This window comes from Urocitellus parryii, chromosome 6 (genome assembly GCF_045843805.1).
Source record: "Urocitellus parryii isolate mUroPar1 chromosome 6, mUroPar1.hap1, whole genome shotgun sequence".
Taxonomy (NCBI): Eukaryota; Metazoa; Chordata; class Mammalia; order Rodentia; family Sciuridae; genus Urocitellus; species Urocitellus parryii.
This window is the reverse complement of record NC_135536.1, coordinates 104,613,622-104,634,104: the sequence shown is the minus strand read 5'-3', so window position 1 is coordinate 104,634,104 and position 20,483 is coordinate 104,613,622. Positions and strand designations below refer to the sequence as shown.

General features: G+C 37.5%; 1 protein-coding gene across 2 annotated transcripts in view; it reads right to left on the bottom strand.

The window, feature by feature from the left end:
* Positions 1-3,020: 3,020 nt before the first annotated feature.
* Fam81a (family with sequence similarity 81 member A) overlaps positions 3,021-20,483 on the bottom strand; it is a 49,612-nt gene continuing 32,149 nt past the window's right edge. The window contains exons 5-10 of one of the 2 annotated variants that reach the window (XM_026384849.2): positions 14,701-14,830; positions 12,968-13,074; positions 11,396-11,531; positions 9,490-9,685; positions 5,170-5,319; positions 3,021-4,677 (exon numbers count right to left, since the gene is read on the bottom strand). In XM_026384849.2, the coding sequence (XP_026240634.1) occupies positions 5,195-5,319; positions 9,490-9,685; positions 11,396-11,531; positions 12,968-13,074; positions 14,701-14,830 (694 nt within the window). In that variant the 3' untranslated portion in view covers positions 3,021-4,677; positions 5,170-5,194. Of the gene's footprint in view, positions 5,320-9,489; positions 9,686-11,395; positions 11,532-12,967; positions 13,075-14,700; positions 14,831-20,483 lie in introns of both variants that reach the window. The other variant, XM_077799844.1, reaches the window with a different exon arrangement.

Sequence of the window (20,483 nt, the reverse complement as noted above, 5' to 3'; positions counted from 1 at the left end):
CTTATGACTACAGACATATGCATGGTGCCCAGGTAGAATGCCTTCCTTTTTAATGATCTTGTATGTACATACCACATTTTATTTATCTGTTCACCAGTTAATGAACCTTTGACTATTGCAAATAATGGTGTTATGAACATGTGTGTACATATATGTTTGAGTCCCTGCTTTCAATTCCTTTTGTGGGTAGAGATCCATTTCTAAGCTCACTCACGTAATTGTTGGAAAGTGTCAATTCCTCTTGAGCTGTTGAACCAAGGGCTTCAGTCCCTTGCCACAGCATATGCCCCCCCCCCTAGAGATTGCTTACAAAATGGCAATTTGCATCCAGTAATGCCAGGAATGACAAAAAGTGAAAACAAGAATAAAGCCACTATCTTTGTATAACCTAGTTGCAGAAGTGACACACCATCACTTCTGCTATTTTCTCCATGAGAAGCAAATCTAGCACATCCTCCAGATTACACAGAGGATGAATAGCAGGAGGGAGCCCAATGGGAGACATTCTAGAGATTGCCAGGATCCTGACTGTAATAGTTAGGTGGGTCTGTGGCATAGGGTCTATATAAAAGGATATCTAGAAAGGCCCTTGAATTTTGGATTCAAAGTAATATGTATGACAAAATTCTGAAACTAACTGCACCAAAAACCCAGAATGAGAATATAATCTACCATACATTTTAATAGGTATAATTCTGCACAGGTAATGCCACTATTCAGTGGGACTGCCAGTTTTTTTAAGGGCTGATGTAGCTACAAGCTGACAACACACACACCTGTCAGTCCAACAAGGCCCTACAGCCTCCTCCAGTTTGTATTGGCTGGCCATTTGAGCCTCAGTACCACCTGTTCTGGCTGTCATTTCCCAAATTGAGCTCTGGGTTCTACACCCCTATCTCTATCCATATGAGCCCTTGCCCCTCCTGATTGGGGCCTACCTTTACCCCACAGCTGGCCCCACTGGATGTTCTATTTATGAGACTAACTAGCCCAGCTGTTTCCCATATTCAGGGATTGCTACAATCTGGTCCAGACTGTTTCTCTTCATCCAGGCCCTACTGCTTTCCTATGTCTCAGATGGGGATATCACTTTCTTTGAGATAAGATCACTTCCCAGATGTGGTTCCAGCAGATAATGGAATATTTTGGACCAAAATATGGACCCCATATACTTTTTATGTCACATCACTGATATCTCCCCTCCCACACTCCACTTTTCACTATTTGATGCTAATATTGAATAAACTAGCATTTTGAAAAATCACAAATCAGTTCTCTTTTTTTTATATTTATTTTTTCGTTTTCAGTGGATACAACATCTTTATTTTTATATGGTGCTGAGGATCAAACCCAGCACCCCTTGCATGCCATGTGAGCGTGCTACCGCTTGAGCAACATCCCCAGCCCAAAAGACTTGTAATTACTTTTTTTTTTTTTTTTTTTTTTTTTGCCATGCTGGGGATTGAACCCAGGACCTTGTGCATGCAAGGCAAGCACTTTACAACTGAGCTACATCCCCAGAAAAAGGGCCTCTTTTTTTGGGCAGTGCTGGGGATTGAACCCAGAGGCTTATGCATGCAAGGCAAGCACTGTACCAACTGAGCTACATCCCCAGCCCAGCCCTCTCTCTTTTAATTATATTCTCCATTGTGCAGATGATTAAGACTCACAGAGATTTAGATTTTTTTTTTTTTTTTTGGTACTGGGGATTAAACTCAGGGGCACTCTGTCACTGAGCCACATCCCCAGCCCTATTTTGTATTTTATTTAAAGACAGGGTCTCAGTGAGTTGCTTAGTGCCTTGCCATTGCTGAGGCTGGCTTTGAACTCAAGATCCTCCTGCCTCAGCCACCTGAGCCACTGGGATTACAAGCATGTGCCATGGCACCCGGCTAAGACTCACATTTAGAGAATCACCCAAGTTACACAGCTAGAAGAAGACTGTGTCAGAAAAACTTTATATACTTACTATTGATATCATGAATGGTGTGTGTGTGTGTGTGTTTCCAATTTGAAATCCTAATGGGATAATCACAAATTTGAATGGAGGCTTCTTTCCCGTTCTACCCAATACCACCCATGTCCCAAAGGATGGAGCCACAGTCCACTCCCTAGCTTAGTCTAAGCACAGGAGATGAAATGTGTATGATGATTCTACAGTCTGTGACACCATCTTACCCCACTTCCTGTGTTCCCATAAATACAACAAAAGAACTCAGACCCAAGGAAAGCTAGAAAGATTGCCAATCTCTTTGTTTGGATTTGGGGCATTAAAAAGTAGGGCTGGGGTCGTGGCTCAGTGGTAAAGCACTTGCCTAGCATGTGTGAGCACTGGGTTCCATTCTTGGCATCGCATATAAATAAATGAATAAAATAAAGGTCCATCAACAATTTTAAAAAATGGTGGGGGAAAAGCAAGGTAGTCAGAAGCTGACTGTAAAGTTAACAGAGAAGGAGCTGGAGTTGGTGGCCTGGCAAGTCAGTCACGGGGACATTAGCAGGTGTCTTTTGATAGTGTGGTACACTGGTTAAAAGTGCAGGCTGTGGAAGTAGGTGCCTGGTTTGACTTGTGGCTCCCACTTATTAGCTCTAGGATTAGGGGCAAACTGTTTAGTTAGGTAACTCAGTTTTCCTGTCAGTAAAACAGGTAAATGACCAGTATGAAACCCAACTAGTTGTTAAAATGAAATGAACTAGTACACATGGGACGCTGCACAAGCACAAGGCGTATGCGCAGCATCTGGGGTGTGAATGAGTCAGGGAGATTCCAGAGGCCAGAAGGCAGCAGAGAAGGCCCTGTGTCCTGGGACCCACAGGTGGAGCAGGTCCAGTTCCCATAGGGCCTGCCAGGGCTTCAGCACTTTAACCATCAAAGGTTTTCCAAAGAAAGCACAGAGGGATGTTTCCTAAAACATTTTACCTAATTTTTTCACCTCAAACTAAAAGACTTTTTTAAATTTAAAAATCATACACCACATTTATTTGGAAATTTTGTTCTTTTTATTGCAAATTTCGGGTAAAGGAAAGAACACGGAAGCTGATTCTCATTTAAACTTTGGTGAGAAAAGTACTCTGCTGTCACCGGTGGCTCATCATCCCTGACGCCACTGAATAACCAGGGGGTTTGATACACACTGATGCCTGCCTCGCGCCTCCCAGAGGTGCTGACTTTACTTGGTCTGGGGCACAGCTCAGCATCAGTAGCTTTTTAAACTCCCTCAAGTGAGTCCAACAAGCAGCCAAGGTGGAGGGTCCCTGTGATACTTCATCTTTTGGGCTGGCAACATCGGAAGCACCTGAGAAAATTCAGCTGACAGCTAGAAATCACCTGCTTACATCAGCCCCTCAACCAGTGTCGAACTGGGTGTCCCCCGCCCCCGCCCTTCCCAGGTGTCGGATGTGCCTACCCTCTCTCTTGAGAGACCCTAGGGGGGGGATGCTGGAGAGGGCGGTGGCTCACTGTCCTGTGGCTTGTGCTTAATCATGGAGAACTCCATGAAACATGGCTACGCTATTACAAAAAGAAAGTAATTTTCTGATTGCAAAAGAATATTGATTTTATTTTTAAGTGGAATTAGTCTTCCTATATAGATATGAAAAGACTTGTGGCAAAAAAGAAAAAAAAGAAAGAAAAAGGAAATATATTGTTGAATGACAGATTCCTTATATTTAATCTCTCATGTCCGAATTAAAAAAAAAAAATTTGTCAAGCCATTGAGAGTAGAATATCATGTACTTTAGCAGCATATTTTATATGGGTAAACAGTAATAGACAGTTTGATATTTCATTTGTGACTTATTCTAAAAATAGAAAATGTTTTTATTTTCCTGAGTCCTTGGTGAACGGAAAAAAAGGGGGGGATGGTGAAAAATCTTTTTAAGTATTCCTATTCTTTTTCCTAGGGTACCCTCACAGTTTAGAACGGTGTGTCTCGCTGTCAGTTTTTACATATACAGGTGAACAAACGGCACTCATTTGAATTTTCAACGATTAATCAAATATGGCAATTAAAAATAAAACGCCCGTCATCTACAAAGTTGTTCAAGATGAAAGTTTCTTGACCATATTATAAATGCAATATCAATTTGATTATTTGTCCATACAAAAGTATGAATTTCTATTCCATTAATAATACTGAATGATTCATGTCTTAACAGTGATAAAATTTTTAGAACATTTAAAAAATACATAGGATCCCATTTTTACATCATAATTCTGATGTATTATCATGCCTTCTATTTTGTTGGCAAAACTTTTATAGGGTACAGTGCATTGACATGATAAAAACCAAGGCACAAGATTACAGTTACAATATGTATATATAAACCTTAGCACTTTGTGCCAATTTTGGAAACATTTAGAGAGACCATAAAGTCTGAAAAATTCTCATATCCTATTATGATTAATTAGCAATTAATTGTGCAATAAATAGACTGCTAACCACTATTCCATTATGATATGGCTATATAGCTATACAAGTTATGGATAATTCGAAAAGTTTTAAATATTAAAACCTGATATATCTAGGTGGATATAAATATTGTGCCTTGTATTATCTAGATAATTGTCTTATGTTTCCATTTAATTTGCAAATTGTATGGCAGTTATCAGTTCTTAACTATTTTCATTACATAAATAAAGAGTTAGGTATTTTCCAAATGTTAGATTTCTTCCCCCTACAAAAGACAAAAGAGATTTACAGGAAGATAACCAATATAAGAAATGTACAGACAACGTAATAAAATCCAAATATGGACTCAAAGGTTGATTTCTAATCTATTGGGACATTCTCTTACTTTAGGGTGAGGAGCAACACATTCTTGTGAGACTTCAGTTTCTTAATTTAAAAAAATCACCATGACATTTTTCAGAATAGTAAGTAGTGTTGGTAGAGCATCAAGCATTGGGGGAAAATCTAAGTCTTTTCATTCATAAAATGGAGAAAAGCATTTCAAAACCTTGAGGGGTAGGTTTCCACTGAATTTAGAGAAGTGGTAAAAACTGTGTTTTTCATATTTTTAAAGAGTGTTTTCAAGACTCAAGGTAAACATTTAGACCCATGAAAACACGTTTCTTGGCACATGCACGCCATAGATAGAACAATCCAGAATGCAGCACTGGCCTGGCTACAGAGGTATCTAGCTCCCAGTCTCACTGGCAAGACCTACTTTCAGGTCCTTGTCCCAGCTCCCTTCACACAGGAGCTTCTGCCTTCTGCATTTGTTGGATCTGCTTCTGCAGCTGGTCCTTGTCCAGCTTCATCTTGGCCTCGAGAACTTGCCTGAGGGATCCTATGCTTTCATAGATGGCCGTAAACCCTTTAAGAAGAGGTAAATTTCAAAAGTTAACATTTTAAAAAATGATACTGTATCAGATTCTATAGTATATGCAATAGTTACTTCTGACAAACATAAATATATGATTAAACTCTGGGGGTAAAAGTTGGATGGGGAACATGAGTTACATAGTTACCTAGTATCACCCTAGATATTACTCCTTAATTACAAAGGGGGAAAAGGACCAATTACAATGGACCAATCTGGCAGATAACACTTTAACCAAGTGATACAGTAACACTGGGAGAAACCAATATCATGTACCTCTGATAAGATGCCCCTGCAGAACACAACATTCCCTCCTGGGGCATTTCTGTCCCAAATCATATCACAAGGAAGCAAAAAACAAGTAAAGGACTTTCTACAAAACACTGGCCTACATTCTTTTGAAATCTCAAGATTGCTGAGGAACTGCTCTAGCTTAAAAAGACTAAGAAACATGGTAACTACATATGATATATATAATTCTGGATCAGAACCCAAATGGTATATGAAAAGGTGCTCAACATCACTAATCATCAGGGAAATACAATCAAAACCACAATGAAATATCACCCCTTACTTGTTAGGATGGCTACTATAAAAAAAAGACAAGAGATGGCCAGTTGAAGAAAAGAGAACCGTGTATACTGTTGGTGGGAGTATAAAATGGTGCAGCCCTAGTGGAAAAGAACTTAGAGGAGCCTGGAGAAATTAAAAAATAGATTTACCAGATGACCCAGCAACCCACTACTGGGTATCTAACCCAAAGAAAGGAAATCATCATCTCATAGACATCTGCACTCCCACGATCATTGCAGCATTATTCTCAATAGACAACATACGGAAACAACCAAAGTGTCTGTCAGACTGTAGGACACAATAAGTGAAATAAGCCAGACATAGAAAGAAAAATACTGCATGATTTCCTATGTGGGATCAAAAAGAAAAGAAAGTCAAATACACAAAGAATAAAATGGTAGTTAGTAGGGGATGGGGTCAACAAATAGGGAGGATAAGGAGATGCAGGTCAAAAGATACAGACTTCAAATATGTAGGATAACAAGTCTAGAGATCTAATATACAATATAGAAGGAACATAATAATATTGTATAGACTTCAGGATTTTTGCCAAAGGTGTGGATTTTAGGTGCCCTTCTCACACACACATACACACACACACACACACACACACACATACACACATACCTATGGGAGATGATGGTTTGAATATGGAAACCATCATTAAATTTGCTTGAATATAAAAAACGATTTCACTATGTATGTGTGCATTAAAACATCATACATACCTTAAATATGTATAGCTAATTTTTTTATTTAAAGAAACATTTGAGGAGCCCAGGTTGTGTCTCAGTAGTAGAGTGCTTGCCTAGCATGCATGAGACACTGGGTTTGATCCCCAACACCACATAAAAATAAAAGTGAATAAAATAAAAGTATTGTGTCCATCTACAACTAAATATATATTTATCTATTTAGTTGTAGATGGACACAATACTTTTATTTTATATATATAATATATATAAAATAATATATATATAATAAAAGTATTGTGTCCATCTGTGTGTATATATATATATATATATATATATATATATATATATATATGAAACATTTGATTAGAAAAATAAAATCAAAGAAAGAACCCAACTGGTGAAGGTTTGTTGTAAAGGAAACAATGGTGAAATTTGAATATTGAAAACACCTCAACAATATTGTGTGGTACTATAGTCATGTAGGAGAATGTCCTTGTTTTTAGGACATATATATTGAAACAATAAAGGGATAAAAAAGAAATAGCATGACTACTGCAATGCCCAGATGATTCAGAGAAGAAAGTTATAGTCATACACAGAGATATTAAGTATATTTCCAAAATGTCAACAATTGTTAAGTGTAGGACTTACAGAATTTTGGGATTACTCTTATAGTTTTCCTAAATTTGAAATTATCTCTTTTTGAAATGAAAAACTTTTTAAAGAAAAAAAGTCACCATTGGAAGCATTTCAAGCCAGATACAGTGATACACACCTATAAACCCAGCTACTCAGGAAACTAAGGCAGGAAGATTACAAGTTCAAGATCAGCCTCAACAGTTTAGGGAGAGTCTGTTCCAAAATAAAAAATTAAAAGGGGCTGTGGCTGTAGTCAGTGGTAAAGTGCTCCTGTGTTCAATTCTTGCACCACAAAAAAATCCTATTATTCTATATTCCTATTGGTTTTTACATTTTTAAAATTTAAGTTTTAACTTCATTAGTAAATTTAAAATTTTCTCCCAAAATTTTTATGTAAAAATTCATTAAAATTATCATTAAAAATATTTTTGACATGAAAAAACAGAACATATTACTAACTAAATAAAATAGCAAGTTATAAACCAGCATGTGTAGTATGTGCTTTAATTTGGAAAAGAGCACATAAATGTCCTACATGTATAGAAATATATACATAAGAAATAACCTCTGGGTGAGAAAAGGTCTGAGTATTTTAAAAATATCTTGTGCTTTATAATTTTCCATTAAGAAATGTATTATATGGAGCTGGGATTGTGACTCAGTGGTTGAGTGCTTGCCTACCATGTGTGAGGCACTGGATTCAATCCTCAGCACCACATAAATGTAAGATAAAGATATTGTGTCCACCTAAAACTAAAAAATAATTATTTGAAAAAAAAGAATCCTTGTTATTACATTAAAAAAGAAATATAATTAAAATTAAAAATATTTTTTTAATTTAAAAAAACTCACATATGTTTCTTATTAGGAACCAAATATCAACAACCTCAATGGTAGGGTAAGTAGATGGCAATAAATTCATTCTGGAAATGATACAAAGTTAAACATTCAGTTTAACTGAATGAAACATTCAGTTGCCATGTTCTAATAGCCCAAAAGCCTAACAATAAAATTAATTTTTATCTGCATAAATTCTCCCATTCATAAGTTTAGTTGTATTTTCTACTTAAATAAAATAATAAACTTTTGGTGGAAACAAAATCATTTTTGAAATAACTATTTTTATTTTCCATGTGGCCAAAATAGAACAATTCCAGAAAAGAAAATACAGAGTCACAGAACTAGAAGGAGCTAGGAGATAAATTAGTCCCACTCTTACACAGGACTTGTCCTAACCAGGGTCCACCAGCCTCTGCTTGACAATTTCAACAACAAAATGCTCTCAAACTCATAAAGCCACCAGTGTCTTTAGGACCCTGAATTCCAAAACAGTGTTGCCTCATATTGAGTTAAAAATCTGTCCTTGGGTCACTTCTACTTATTGGTCCCAGTTCTGTATTCCTGAGTTCAGAGTGTAAATCTAACCACTCTGCTGATTTGAATGTCCTCTCCAAAACTCATGTTGAAATTTAATTGCCATTGTGACAGTATTAAGAGGTGAGACCTTTAAGATGGATTGGATTAAGGCCATGATCATGGGAATGGGTTCCTGCTATAAGGGTGAATTCAGCCTCATTTTTCTCTCTGTCTTGTGTGTGTGCTTCCCCATCATGTGATGACCTCCACTAAGATATAGATACAGCAGAAAGGCCCTCGCCTCATGCTAGCACCATGCTCTTGGACTTCCTGGCCTCCAGAACTGTAAGAAATAAACCTCTGTTCTTTAGAAATTATGCAATCTCAGGTATTCTGTTGTGCCAGTGGAAAATGAACTGACACCTCCCTTTACATAGCAGCACTAGGACCTTGAAACCAGCTCTGAGAGTCACCTGTAAACAAGGTGTATTCATGGGCCTTGTTGACTTCTGAGTGGAGGGAAGTCATTACCGAGTTAGTATATGGTCAGCAGTATAAAATAAACCCTCACAAGCCTCTCAAAGATATATGCTTATTTCTGAGATATGTTGAACTTGATTAGAAACAGAAAAGAGTCAGCAGATGGCATTGAAGAAAACATCTCAGCTGCAAGCTAAGCATGTACAGTTTTGTTTGCCTGTGCCTCAGGGTGGCTCTTCATATTTGGAGTTTGAATAGCACTTTAGTTCAATACAGTACAGCTACTCAGAAAAGCAACCAAGAACATCTCACCGTTATTACATTTAGCAAGGTTCATAAGTAGTTGTAAGGAATTACTAATTAAAAGATTTTCAGATAAAATGGAAAATAAGCTATGTGAGCTGTTTTGGTTTTGGCCTACCAGCATTAACTTCTGCTTTCATTTCCTTCATGTCCTCATTCATCTGCAACTCCAGCTTGCTGATTCGCCCGTGCACCTTCTCTTCTTCTTGCTTTGTTCTCTGCCCTTCCATGTTCTTCTTTTGACTCTCTTCTATTTTGTCAAGTCTGGCTGACATCTGGCTGAGCTTCTTTTCCATGTCCCTTTCATTGGCTCCCTGAGATCCATGATAAGAATTGTACTTTATTACTCCAAAAAGAAAGTCTGCATTGCATTCATGTCAGTCATAATAATCTGCTGGGACAGAACTGCAGAGGCTACTTGCTGCCTATTCCAATATCCATTCTCAACTGTTTCTTCTTTAACAGACCCCCAATTTTTAGTTCAGTACCAGGTCATCCAGAACACAAACTACATCTTCCTCTGTCTCCTGACTTTGTGATTAAGTCTCAGCTAATGCAGCGTAACTACAAGTATGTGATAGTTTCCAGACAAGGTTACAAGGCAGCTGATACTTATCCTTATTTCTTCCTTTCCCCTCTGTTTCTATAATTCAGACAATTCCTGGAGCTCTAACAGATCTCTTGAATTATAAAAATGAGGATCATTTTCTGGGATTGGCAGAAAGTTAATATAAAAGGATCCTGAGTATCAATAAGTAACAGGCCATAACATCAGTATGGTCTAGCCTACATCCATATGTCTTTTTTGTAAAACAGAAATAAGCCTCTATCTTATTAGAGTCATCATTATTCCAGAGTTTACTGTTAGTTATTAAATCAATCCACATGTAAAAATAATAATAAAAGTAATCCAAAGACCCAGAAACCTACAAATGTATTAGCATGGATCTAAGTAAAACATTCAGTAGACCTGATGAAAATAGAAGAAAATACTAAAAGAATATATTTGAAATATTAAATATTTTTTTTTCCTTTCCTTTTCACCATGCTTGGATTTGGTAGGAATCTTTGTCTGCTGGTGAGCTTTGGAGGCCCAGACTACAAAGACCAAGCTGTAAGTTGCTACAGCATGATAAAGCTCTCTGATGTTACTCAGTGCAAAAGTCTGTAATTCAGCAGCTGTTCAACTGGAAAGAGCACAGTCAGAGATGTAAACTGTGCTCACTGTTTCTGGCCAGTTAAAGCCCAACAGGAGGAGGAAGTGCAAGAAAAGAGAAGGGAAAAGGAAATGGTGATGCTAACTAAAACCAACAAAAATTTGTTTGTCAAGAACTGGTTTCAGAGTCTACTGGTTTTGAACACCATGTACACAACACTTTCTTGATATGGTTTTGGAGCAGTTCTGCAAACCTCAGCTCTGTGAGAGACTGGGGCAGAAGGAGGAGATAGCAAAGACAATGATGGATACAGTTACATGTTGCACTGGGATGCCTCACACTGTGGTTGCTGTGTTTTGAGGGGTCTGCAGAGAGAAATCTATTGGACATTGGTAAAAAGTTATGAAAAACCAAAAACCAAGTTATGAAATTAAAATCAATAAAGATCAAGCTGGGAATTGTTAGTTTTATTCAGAAAGACAGACAGGCAAACTAAATCATTAAGATCATGACTTAAATTTATCTTAACTGGAAATACTGAAATTTTCTTTCCAGCTTGTGTTATCCAAAACAAGTCAAAATGCTCCACCACCTCTTTACAAAGGATACAAAAACAGGAGCTACATGCACAGCTTACTGGTAAAACATGGGCCAAGTATCTGAGAGACCCTGGGTTTTATCCCCAGAACCAAAAAAGAAGAAAGAATATGTACCACCAGAATGTGATCAAAGGCAAGAAACAACAGAACAGCTTTAAGTGGTACCAAATTCATCAGTAATAAGTCAGTAGACATTATATTAGTCAAACATTGTAGCCCCCACCCTCTCTGAATAACTGCTAAATTATTGCTAACCATTAATACCTACACTGTTTTCCTTAACAACCAAGGAAAGCTGATCAATTTTCTGTAAAAGTTCTTTTTCTATTCGTTCTTGCTCCTGTTGTAACCAACTCCGTGCAGATAAAATCTGGTTACTGAGTTCTTCAACTGTACCTTTAAATCTAAAAAAAAAATGTATATAAAACAATTTTTAAATGATATTAAGCAACCTCTGACTATCAGATTTCTGATAAATTGCCAGCATTAAACTCAGCTTGACCAAATTACATGCTCCCCTTTTCTTAGGATTACACTCAGCACCATGTTAGGAAAGCAGGGAGGGCAGGAAGATACAATAGAAAAGCATCTGCTGCTGCTGCTACCTGTAAGGAGCTGGCAGTGTGGGCACTGAGGTGACATGGTTTCCCCAAGCTGTGCCAGGTGCTAAGTTTTGCAGTTCCCAGGGTTTGTGGTGCTCTTGGAGAACAGAGCGTCCCTGATCTACCCTTCCAGGCTCCCTGCTTTTCTGGGCTCTTCGTGTTCCTTTTGTCTCCCAGGACTGGAACCTGGCTCCCTTTCTCTATATTGTTCCCCAAATTACTCTTGCCCCATATGGACACATCCTAATTTAAATCAGAAGTAAAATTAAAAGGGGGGAAAAAATCCTCCCAACCTTCCACTCCTTTAGTCTTCTCCCTTTCCAAATTCCTAAAAGTAACTGTTAAACATGCTACCTCCCTTAGTTACTTTTTATTGTGATATGAAATAAAAGTACAGACTAATACATGTGATGTAGATTTGTGATTTAAATAATAACAACACCCACTGGGGCATAGTTTCTAAGTGTCCTGTAATTTCTGTTCTCTTATTTCCTTTAAGAAGACTTCATCCAGGGTATAAGGCTGTCTAGCCACAGACCACCAGGACACAGAAGCCCCAAGTATGCTCTGTAATTGTCCTACTCACCAAGAAATAAGCATTATATGGAATTTTACTGTTCTTTATAAGAGCCTTCTCCTTTATGGACTTTATTAATTACATCAGGCTTCCCTGGATAACCCAAGATGACCTATCCACCTCAATTAAGATCCTTAACTTAATCACATCTGCAAAGACCCTTTTGCCACATAAGATAACATTAAAAATTCTAGAACTAGGATATGGCGATATTTGGGAACCATTATTCAGCCTACCACAATCATGTAACTTTCCTTCAAAACACTTATTAATAATAATATAACATAGGTTTATTTAAGTTCCTTCTTGATTAAAAAGTCATCAGCTCCCTAGAATATAAACTCTACAAGGATAAGAAAAGAGTCCATTTTTCTGTTCATTACTGGATTCTTGGCCCCTTAGTACTCCACAAATGCTAGCTGAATAAATATATCAGTTATTATCCAACAACTAAGGACAATAATTACGAAGGAAAACTGGACACATACTACATGTAAACTTTCCCTTTTAACTTCCATTACTGATTTCATTATGTGCAATAAGTAAAAATCAAGAGGAAAAAATTCTAGTAGCACCTAAATTCATTTTTTTTTCTTTTTTTTTTGCACCTAAATTCAGAAAGAGTTTCAACCAAAACCTTTTTTGATAAATTCATGCTTACTTAGTATCTAAAAGCTGAAGCTGGTGGTTACTGTCTCTATGGGACATCTTCAATTTGGTGCTCTGCTCTGATATTGACAAGTCCACTCTGTTCAAAAGCTGAGAAATCTGGAAAAGAAGAGACTTGCTTATAATATCACACTTCATCAGATATAATTTCAGAAATCATCTCATCAGCTATAATCTAATCAGCATCATTTTCAGTCTAATAAATTCACTTAGGAGTTCATCTCATCTTTTCACCTCTATTTTCTTTCTTACACAGCCATCAGAAATCGAGACTAGTAGCATTAACAAAATACTCATCCCACACTTAGCATGAACCTTTTCCATTTTCTGATAAGCAAGCCCAGCTTCTGCCCATGATAAGCATTTCTACCAGCTGGCACAAAATACAGGCATCTTTACCTTGGAATTTTAAGTGGCTGTTAGGCACAGGAAATGGAATTCCTATTGCTTATAAAATCCATCAAGGACCCAGAGGGGACTATAGAGTCAAGTCACCAGCAAATATAATTTTAGACTATCTCCTTCTTGGTCATTTTTCTCACTACCTATCCATTTCCCTTATATTTTTACTGAAATGTAACCTAAAACTTGTCCTGTGTGAAGTGTTCACATTTTCCAGAAAGAAAAAAAGAGAAGAAGGAAATTGTGTTCAATTGTTCAACATTCTTTACTTAAAGATTCATGGTATCTATCAGATCTGGAACCAAATTTTTTTTTTAAGTATGCCTTTATTTATTCATTTTAAAATTTTTATTTATTTACTTTTCAGTACTGGGGATTGAACCCAGGGCCTTGCACATGCTAGGCAAATGCTCTACCACTGAGCTACAGCCCCTGCCTTAGTATGCTTCTTTTGATGGGTTTCTGTAAGTGTTTTACTTGGCCTGGCTACCAGACAGCATAAGATTTATTTTGCATCTATTGTCTGACATAATAATTCCATCCTCAGTTATTCTTCAAAAAAAAAAAGTGGACTTGTCTTTATTCTTTTTTTTTTTTCACAGTTTAATAATGTCTGTGTCGCTCACATCAGTACTTCAGATTCTTACTGGAGGTAGTTAGGAGATAAATATTTTTAATCCAATAAATTAACTAGATACCCCTATTTTTCTAGAACAGCCTCTCTATGAGTGAAGAATAATAAATAGGGCAGATACTATGGGAAAAGTTCTAGAAGACAGGTCCTATTATTATGACAAAACAGACAAAAAAAAACTGAAATGCCAAGAGTTTTGCTTTGTGAAATTAATCTGTCAATTTCAAGCTAGAATAGCCTAACATTCTGAGCAAGTCTCTCTTCTAGCTTAGTTCTGATTGTGTCCTACATACAGACCATGTAATGAGGAAGCACATGTAATGAGTCCCAGTGCCACACCTGAATCAAAAACTGAGGTGAGTGGCATGTTAAAAAAAAAACCTCTGGATCACTTATCTGTGCAAGAGGTAGTTTTGGAGACAAAATTTGAAATTACTGGATTACATGAATTGTTTTAGGATTGAAGGGGACGAATCTTTGCAATTAGGAACATTGAAAAATCTTGGTGGTTTGCTTACCAGACTCATCAAGAGCCACTCCAGTGAAAAAGAGAAGAAAGTAGTAGAGAAAAGACATGCTTATTTGCATAAATCTAAGCTAGTTGCTCCTAAAAGAAATAATCAACACCATGTTATTCTTAGCTAAGAACAAATTACCTGCTTTTAAAAGCTACCCGAAACAGGTCATACCTGTCCTTCTGCATCTTTGATTTTCGTTTCCAAGATCAGTTTGGCAGCTTGCTGTTCTTTGTTTAAGTGCTGAAGCCCCTCATAGGTTGTTTTGTGCTCTGCAGAGAGTCTGGCTATGCTGGCATCACATCTGCCCAGGCAAACAACAAAGCTACTTCTTATTAAAATTTAAAAACATGTGCAAAAGCTTCCTTACATACTATAAAATGCAAAGCCCCACTCACAGAAACTGCACAGTCAATCATGTTTTTTAAGGGGTTCAAGTGGACTCAGAAAGCTGCCCTCAATTACGTATCATGACTGAGAGAATCATTCCAAGAATGCAAGTTTGATTCAACAACAGAAAAGCAGTTAATTAGATATACCATATCAACAGGGTAAAGGATCATCTCAATAGGTGAAGAAAAAACATTTGACAAAATTCAACACTCTTCATGATAAAAACAATCAACAAACTAGGAATAGAAAGGAATTCCTTCAATCTGATAAAAAGAATATACAGGGCTGGGGTTGTGGCTCAGTGGTAGAGGGTTTGCCTAGCATGCGTGATGCACTGGGTTCGATTCTCAGCACCACATTTAAATCAATAAAGTCTACTGACAACTGAAATAAAATTTTTTAAAAAAGAATATACAAAATATCCACACCTAGCCAGGTCCAGTGGTACATGCCTTTAATCCCATGATTTGGGAGGCTGAGGCAGGAATATTGGAAGTTCAAGGCCAGACTCAGTAACGTAGTAAGGCCCTAAGTGATAGTGAGACCCTGTCTCAAAAAGGGTTGGGAAATTAGCTCCATGGTAAAGTGCCCCTGGGTTCAATACATAGGACTAAAAAAACAAACAAACAACAACAACAACAAAAAGAAAACACCAAGCATCATCCTTAATGGTGAGAGACTGGATGCTTTCCTCTAAGATCAGGAACAAGACAAGGATCTCTGCTCTCACCACTCCTATTCCACATCCTACTGGGGGTTCTAGTGACAAAATTAGGCAAGAAAATGAAATAAGTGTCACTCAGGTTGGAAAGTAGGAGGTTAAACTGTATATGCAGATGCCATGAAAATCCCAATAATTCCACCAAAAATTATTAAAAGTAATAAATGAGTTCAGCAAGATTGCAGGATAAAAGACCAAAATACAAAAAAATCAATATTTATTGATATATAATATTTCTATATAGTAGTGATGAAATTGAAATTAAGAAAACAAAAATAAAATGCTTAGGAATAAGTTTAAAGAAGTATAAAAGTTATACTCTGAAAGCCATATTTTTGAAAGATGTTAAAGATAAACTTAACAAATGGAGTGATACCCACATTAATAAATCTAAGACAATATTTATAGAATCATGATATTCTCCAAATTGATATACAGATTCAGCACAGGCCCTATCAAAATTCCAAGTTACCTTCTTTGCAGAAATTGATAAGCTGGTCCTAAATTTCATATGGAAATATAAGGGATTCTGAAGTGCTAAAAGCATCTTGAAAAAGAACAAAATTAGAGGACTCACATTCCTGGATTTCAAAACTTACCACAAAGCTGCAGTAATCAAGAAAGTGTGGTACTGGCATAAGAACAGACTAACAGATTAATGGAACAGAATTGAGAGTCTATAAATTATCCTACATATCTATGGCCAAATGGGATTACAAGCCAATGCAATTGGGGGGAAAAAAACAGACTTTTCAATAAATGATTCTGAAACAACTAAATATCCACAAGCAAAAGAAAGTATTTGGAATCTTATCCCACACCATATATAAAAAGTTAAGTCAAAATAGATCAAAGACTCAAATCTAAGAGGTGAATCTAGAAAAAAAATGTAATTACAAGTTTTCATGGCCTGGATTAGGCAATGGTTTCTAAAATATGAAACCAAAAATACAACCAAAGAAAAATAAATATATAAGTTGATATGATCAAGATTAATTTTTTGTGTGTGTTTCAAAGGACACAATCAAGAAAGTGATGTAATCCCAGCTACTCAGGCAGGAGGACTGAAAGTTCAAGGGCAGCCTCAGCAAAGCAAGACATTGTCTCAAAAATAAAAAAGGGCTGGGGATATAGCTCAGTGGTAGAACACACCTGGGTGGTTCAATCTCCAGTCCCCCCAAAAAAGAAAAAGAAAGTGAGAAGATGACTCGATGACTCTTAGGAAAAAAATGAAATCAGATATGATAAGGAAATTGTAGCTAGGATCTATAAACAACTCTTACAACTCAATAATAAAAAGACAATCCAACTCAAAAATGAGCATGCATACTGAAAAAAACATTTCTTCAAAGAAGATATACAAATGACCAATATACATATTAAATCATGTTCAACATCATTGGTCATTAGGGGAATGCAAATCAAAACCACCATGAGATACTACTCTAAACCCAACAGAATGTCTATAATCAAAAAGACAGACAGGTGTTAGGATGTGGAAAATCTGAACCTTCATACACTGCTGGTGCCAGTGTAAAATGGTGTGGCCACTTTGGAAAATGGTTTAGCTGTTCTGTTCCTTGAAAAGTTGCATATAGTTACCATGGTACTCAACAATTCCTCTCTAGGTGCATATCCAAGAGAAAAGAAACATAATCTCACACAAAAAAAATTGTACACAAATGTTCACAGCAGCATTCTTTATAACAGCCAAAAAGTAGAAATAATCTAAACATCCAATTGATGAAAAGATAAGACATTCAGGCTGGGGATATGGCTCAGTGGTAGAACACTTGCCTGGCATGCATGAGGCCTGGGGTTTAATCCCTAACATGGCAAAAAAAAAAAAAAGGAATGAAGTGTCCATACATACTACAATATGGATGAACCCTGAAAATACATGCTCAGCCTAAGAAGGCAGTCTCACAGGACCACAAATGGTTCCATTCATGTGACATGTCCAGAAGAAACAGAAAATATTCAATGGTTGCCATGGACTAGGGGGTGGAACAGGAGGAATGGAGGAATAGGGATTGGAGGGTAAAGATGGGGAATGACAGCTAATGAGTGTGGGGTTTCTTCTTGAATGATACAAATATTATAAAATAAATTATGATAGTTACACAACTCTATAAATATACTAAAAACCATGCACCTGTAACCCTAGCTACTCAGGAGCATAAGGCAGGAGAATCACAAGTTTGTGGCCAGCCTAGGCAATGTAGCAAGACCTCCCGCCTTAAAAAACAAGAAAGAAAGAAAAAAAGAAATCTACTGAATCGTATATTTTAAATAGGTGATTTCTATGGTGTGTGAATTATATTTCACTAAAGCTCTTCATAAAGAGCAAGAGAGAAGAAAAAGAGAGAGAGAGAGAGAGGTCATCATGCATCTCTGCTGTGCCATTCCTGAGGGGCTGGCTCCTGGTATTATCCTACTCCAGTTCCCGCTAAGCACATAGGAAGAAACTCAGGCACCTGCCTCAGCATGCGGACATTTGTCCTGTAAAGCTCTCTGACCATGCCAACCAACCTCACAGAGGAAAGTGGAAGAAGCCACTGAATCTTGGAAAAGTAAAAACAATGTACCAGATGATGGTCCAAATGTTCTAGTAGGATTGGAAAGCTAAACTCCTGGAGCTCTGCTTTTAGGAGAAATGGGAAAATCTTGGACCAAGTCCCATTTAGGATATGTTATGCTCACTGGGATAAATGTGTCCCTCACCTCTAATGAGAATTTACCTGTGCTCTTCTGACTTTAATTTAACAGGGAAAAATCAGGGTCTGTTTGCTATTCATGATATCACCAATGTACCATAAAACTACAAAATTAAATACTAACACTGCAGTCTAGTCACTTAATATCACAGCCAGGTGTGGTGGTGCACACCTGTAATCCCAGCTACTCAAGAGGCTGAGGCAGGAGGATCATAAGCTCAAGGTTAGCCTGAGCAACTTAGCAAGACCCTGTTTCAAAATAAAATTTCAAAAGGGCTAGGGATGTAGCTCAGAGGTAGAGCATCCCTGAGTTCAATCCCCAGTATGAAAAAAAAGGAATATGACTTATAAATTTCATACCCCTTCAATACAATTACATAATAAATGAAAGAAAGTAAAAGCATTGCCAAAGAATTTTTATTTCTCATGAATTCATTTCAACAATCAAACTCGCATTAACATTCCAAGGGAAAGACAAATATAGCCACAAAACAAAGCAAAAATATCTGGTGCTCATAACAAATGTTTTTGACAATTTTAGAAGTATTTTTGTTACAGGGAAGGAACAAGTTGGGTAGAGAAATTGATAGGAAACTGAAGAAAATGTAAGATTTCTAAAAGTATCTCAAAATGATTTTTCTACTTGGTGTTAGATCTAGTATCGTGAGGATAATTTCAATTTTCACTACTGCCCCTGAGGTGACAGCTACCATTCATTGCAAGCTCACTCCATCCCATGTTGTGCCTGAGGCCTCTTATATATATTGCTTCACTTAATCTTCAAGAACCTGCAACTAGAGGGGCTAGGAAGACCCTCAAGGTTCTCCTGAAGTCCCTATTCTGCCCTGTTGCTCTAAGGTTCTTCCAACTCCTTGCCATTCTGAGAGGTAGCACAGAACTAGGGCTTCTTTTAAGCCACTCAGCAAGTAAGGATTCAAGGGTTTTTAGTCTATAAACAGTGATTTTTCTAGATCATTCACTCATCCAAACAAACATTTGTTGAGTACCTACTGCTTTCCAGAGACTGTCCCAGGAACTGGGCTACAGAAGTAAAAGACATGGAACCACACTCCAGGACGATGATTGCAGGAGTGAGCAGGAAACAGAGACTCAATGGAATGTGCATGCGAGGGGAGCCTGGTGGAGAAGCAGTGTCAGGAGAGATTCCCAGAGGAGTGCATCTGAGCAGAAGCTAAAGACCAACAAGAAGTCAGAAAAGGAAGAGGACAGGCAAGCTAGTACAAGGACAGCAAGGGCAAAGGGGCAGTAGGAGGGGCTCCAGGGTAGAGCTCGTGAAGAGGTCAGCAGGCTGTCCACCACCAAGGCCCATACTAAGGAAACAGGAGTTCATCCTGATGAGGATAGAAAGCCACAGGAAAGTGGTCAAGTAGTCCTTCATTCAATCCATGCGCCCTCTGCTACTAAACTGATATTTAGCAAACCCAAACACACATACCCAGCATTCAAAGCCCTAAGTGTGGTTTCTACACAAATGCACTCCAACACTACCCCTCACTATTCCCAAGAGGCCCTGGATTCTTGGGGTCTCTATTCTTTCTTCCACCCCCCACTTACAGATCACCCTCATTGTCATCACAGGCTGGCATTCACTCCAAAGCTCCTGTGTAGAAGCACATTCATGTGCTTGGCTCTTAATAGCAGCAGAGGGCAGAAGAGGAGCATAAATAATTTGGAAAACTTCATCCCAGATAGATAAAAATAATCCTAGACACAGTCATGTGCAGTGCTTCTCAAACACTGGAATGCACGTGAATTCAAGGATCTTGTTAAAATGTAGATTCTAATTCAGTAGTTGTGGGGTGGACCCAAGATTGTACATTGCTAACAAGGTCCCAGGTAATGCTGGTGCTGCTGGTTCATGGAGCACACATCAAGCAGAGAGAGCAGCACTTTTCACATTATCTTAGATGGATCTCTTTTTAAAATTTCAAGTCTATCAAAACTCAATGCTTTCAGAAAACAAAAACAAATTATAAGAAAAATAAAAAAATTTAAAAGGCATACAAAATGTAAGTCCCAACATTGTATTAATTATGTTCATTTGGTTAAAATGAACATGTTACCTTACCAAATGCCACAGGTCAGTGGAGGGAGCTCTCTGCTCA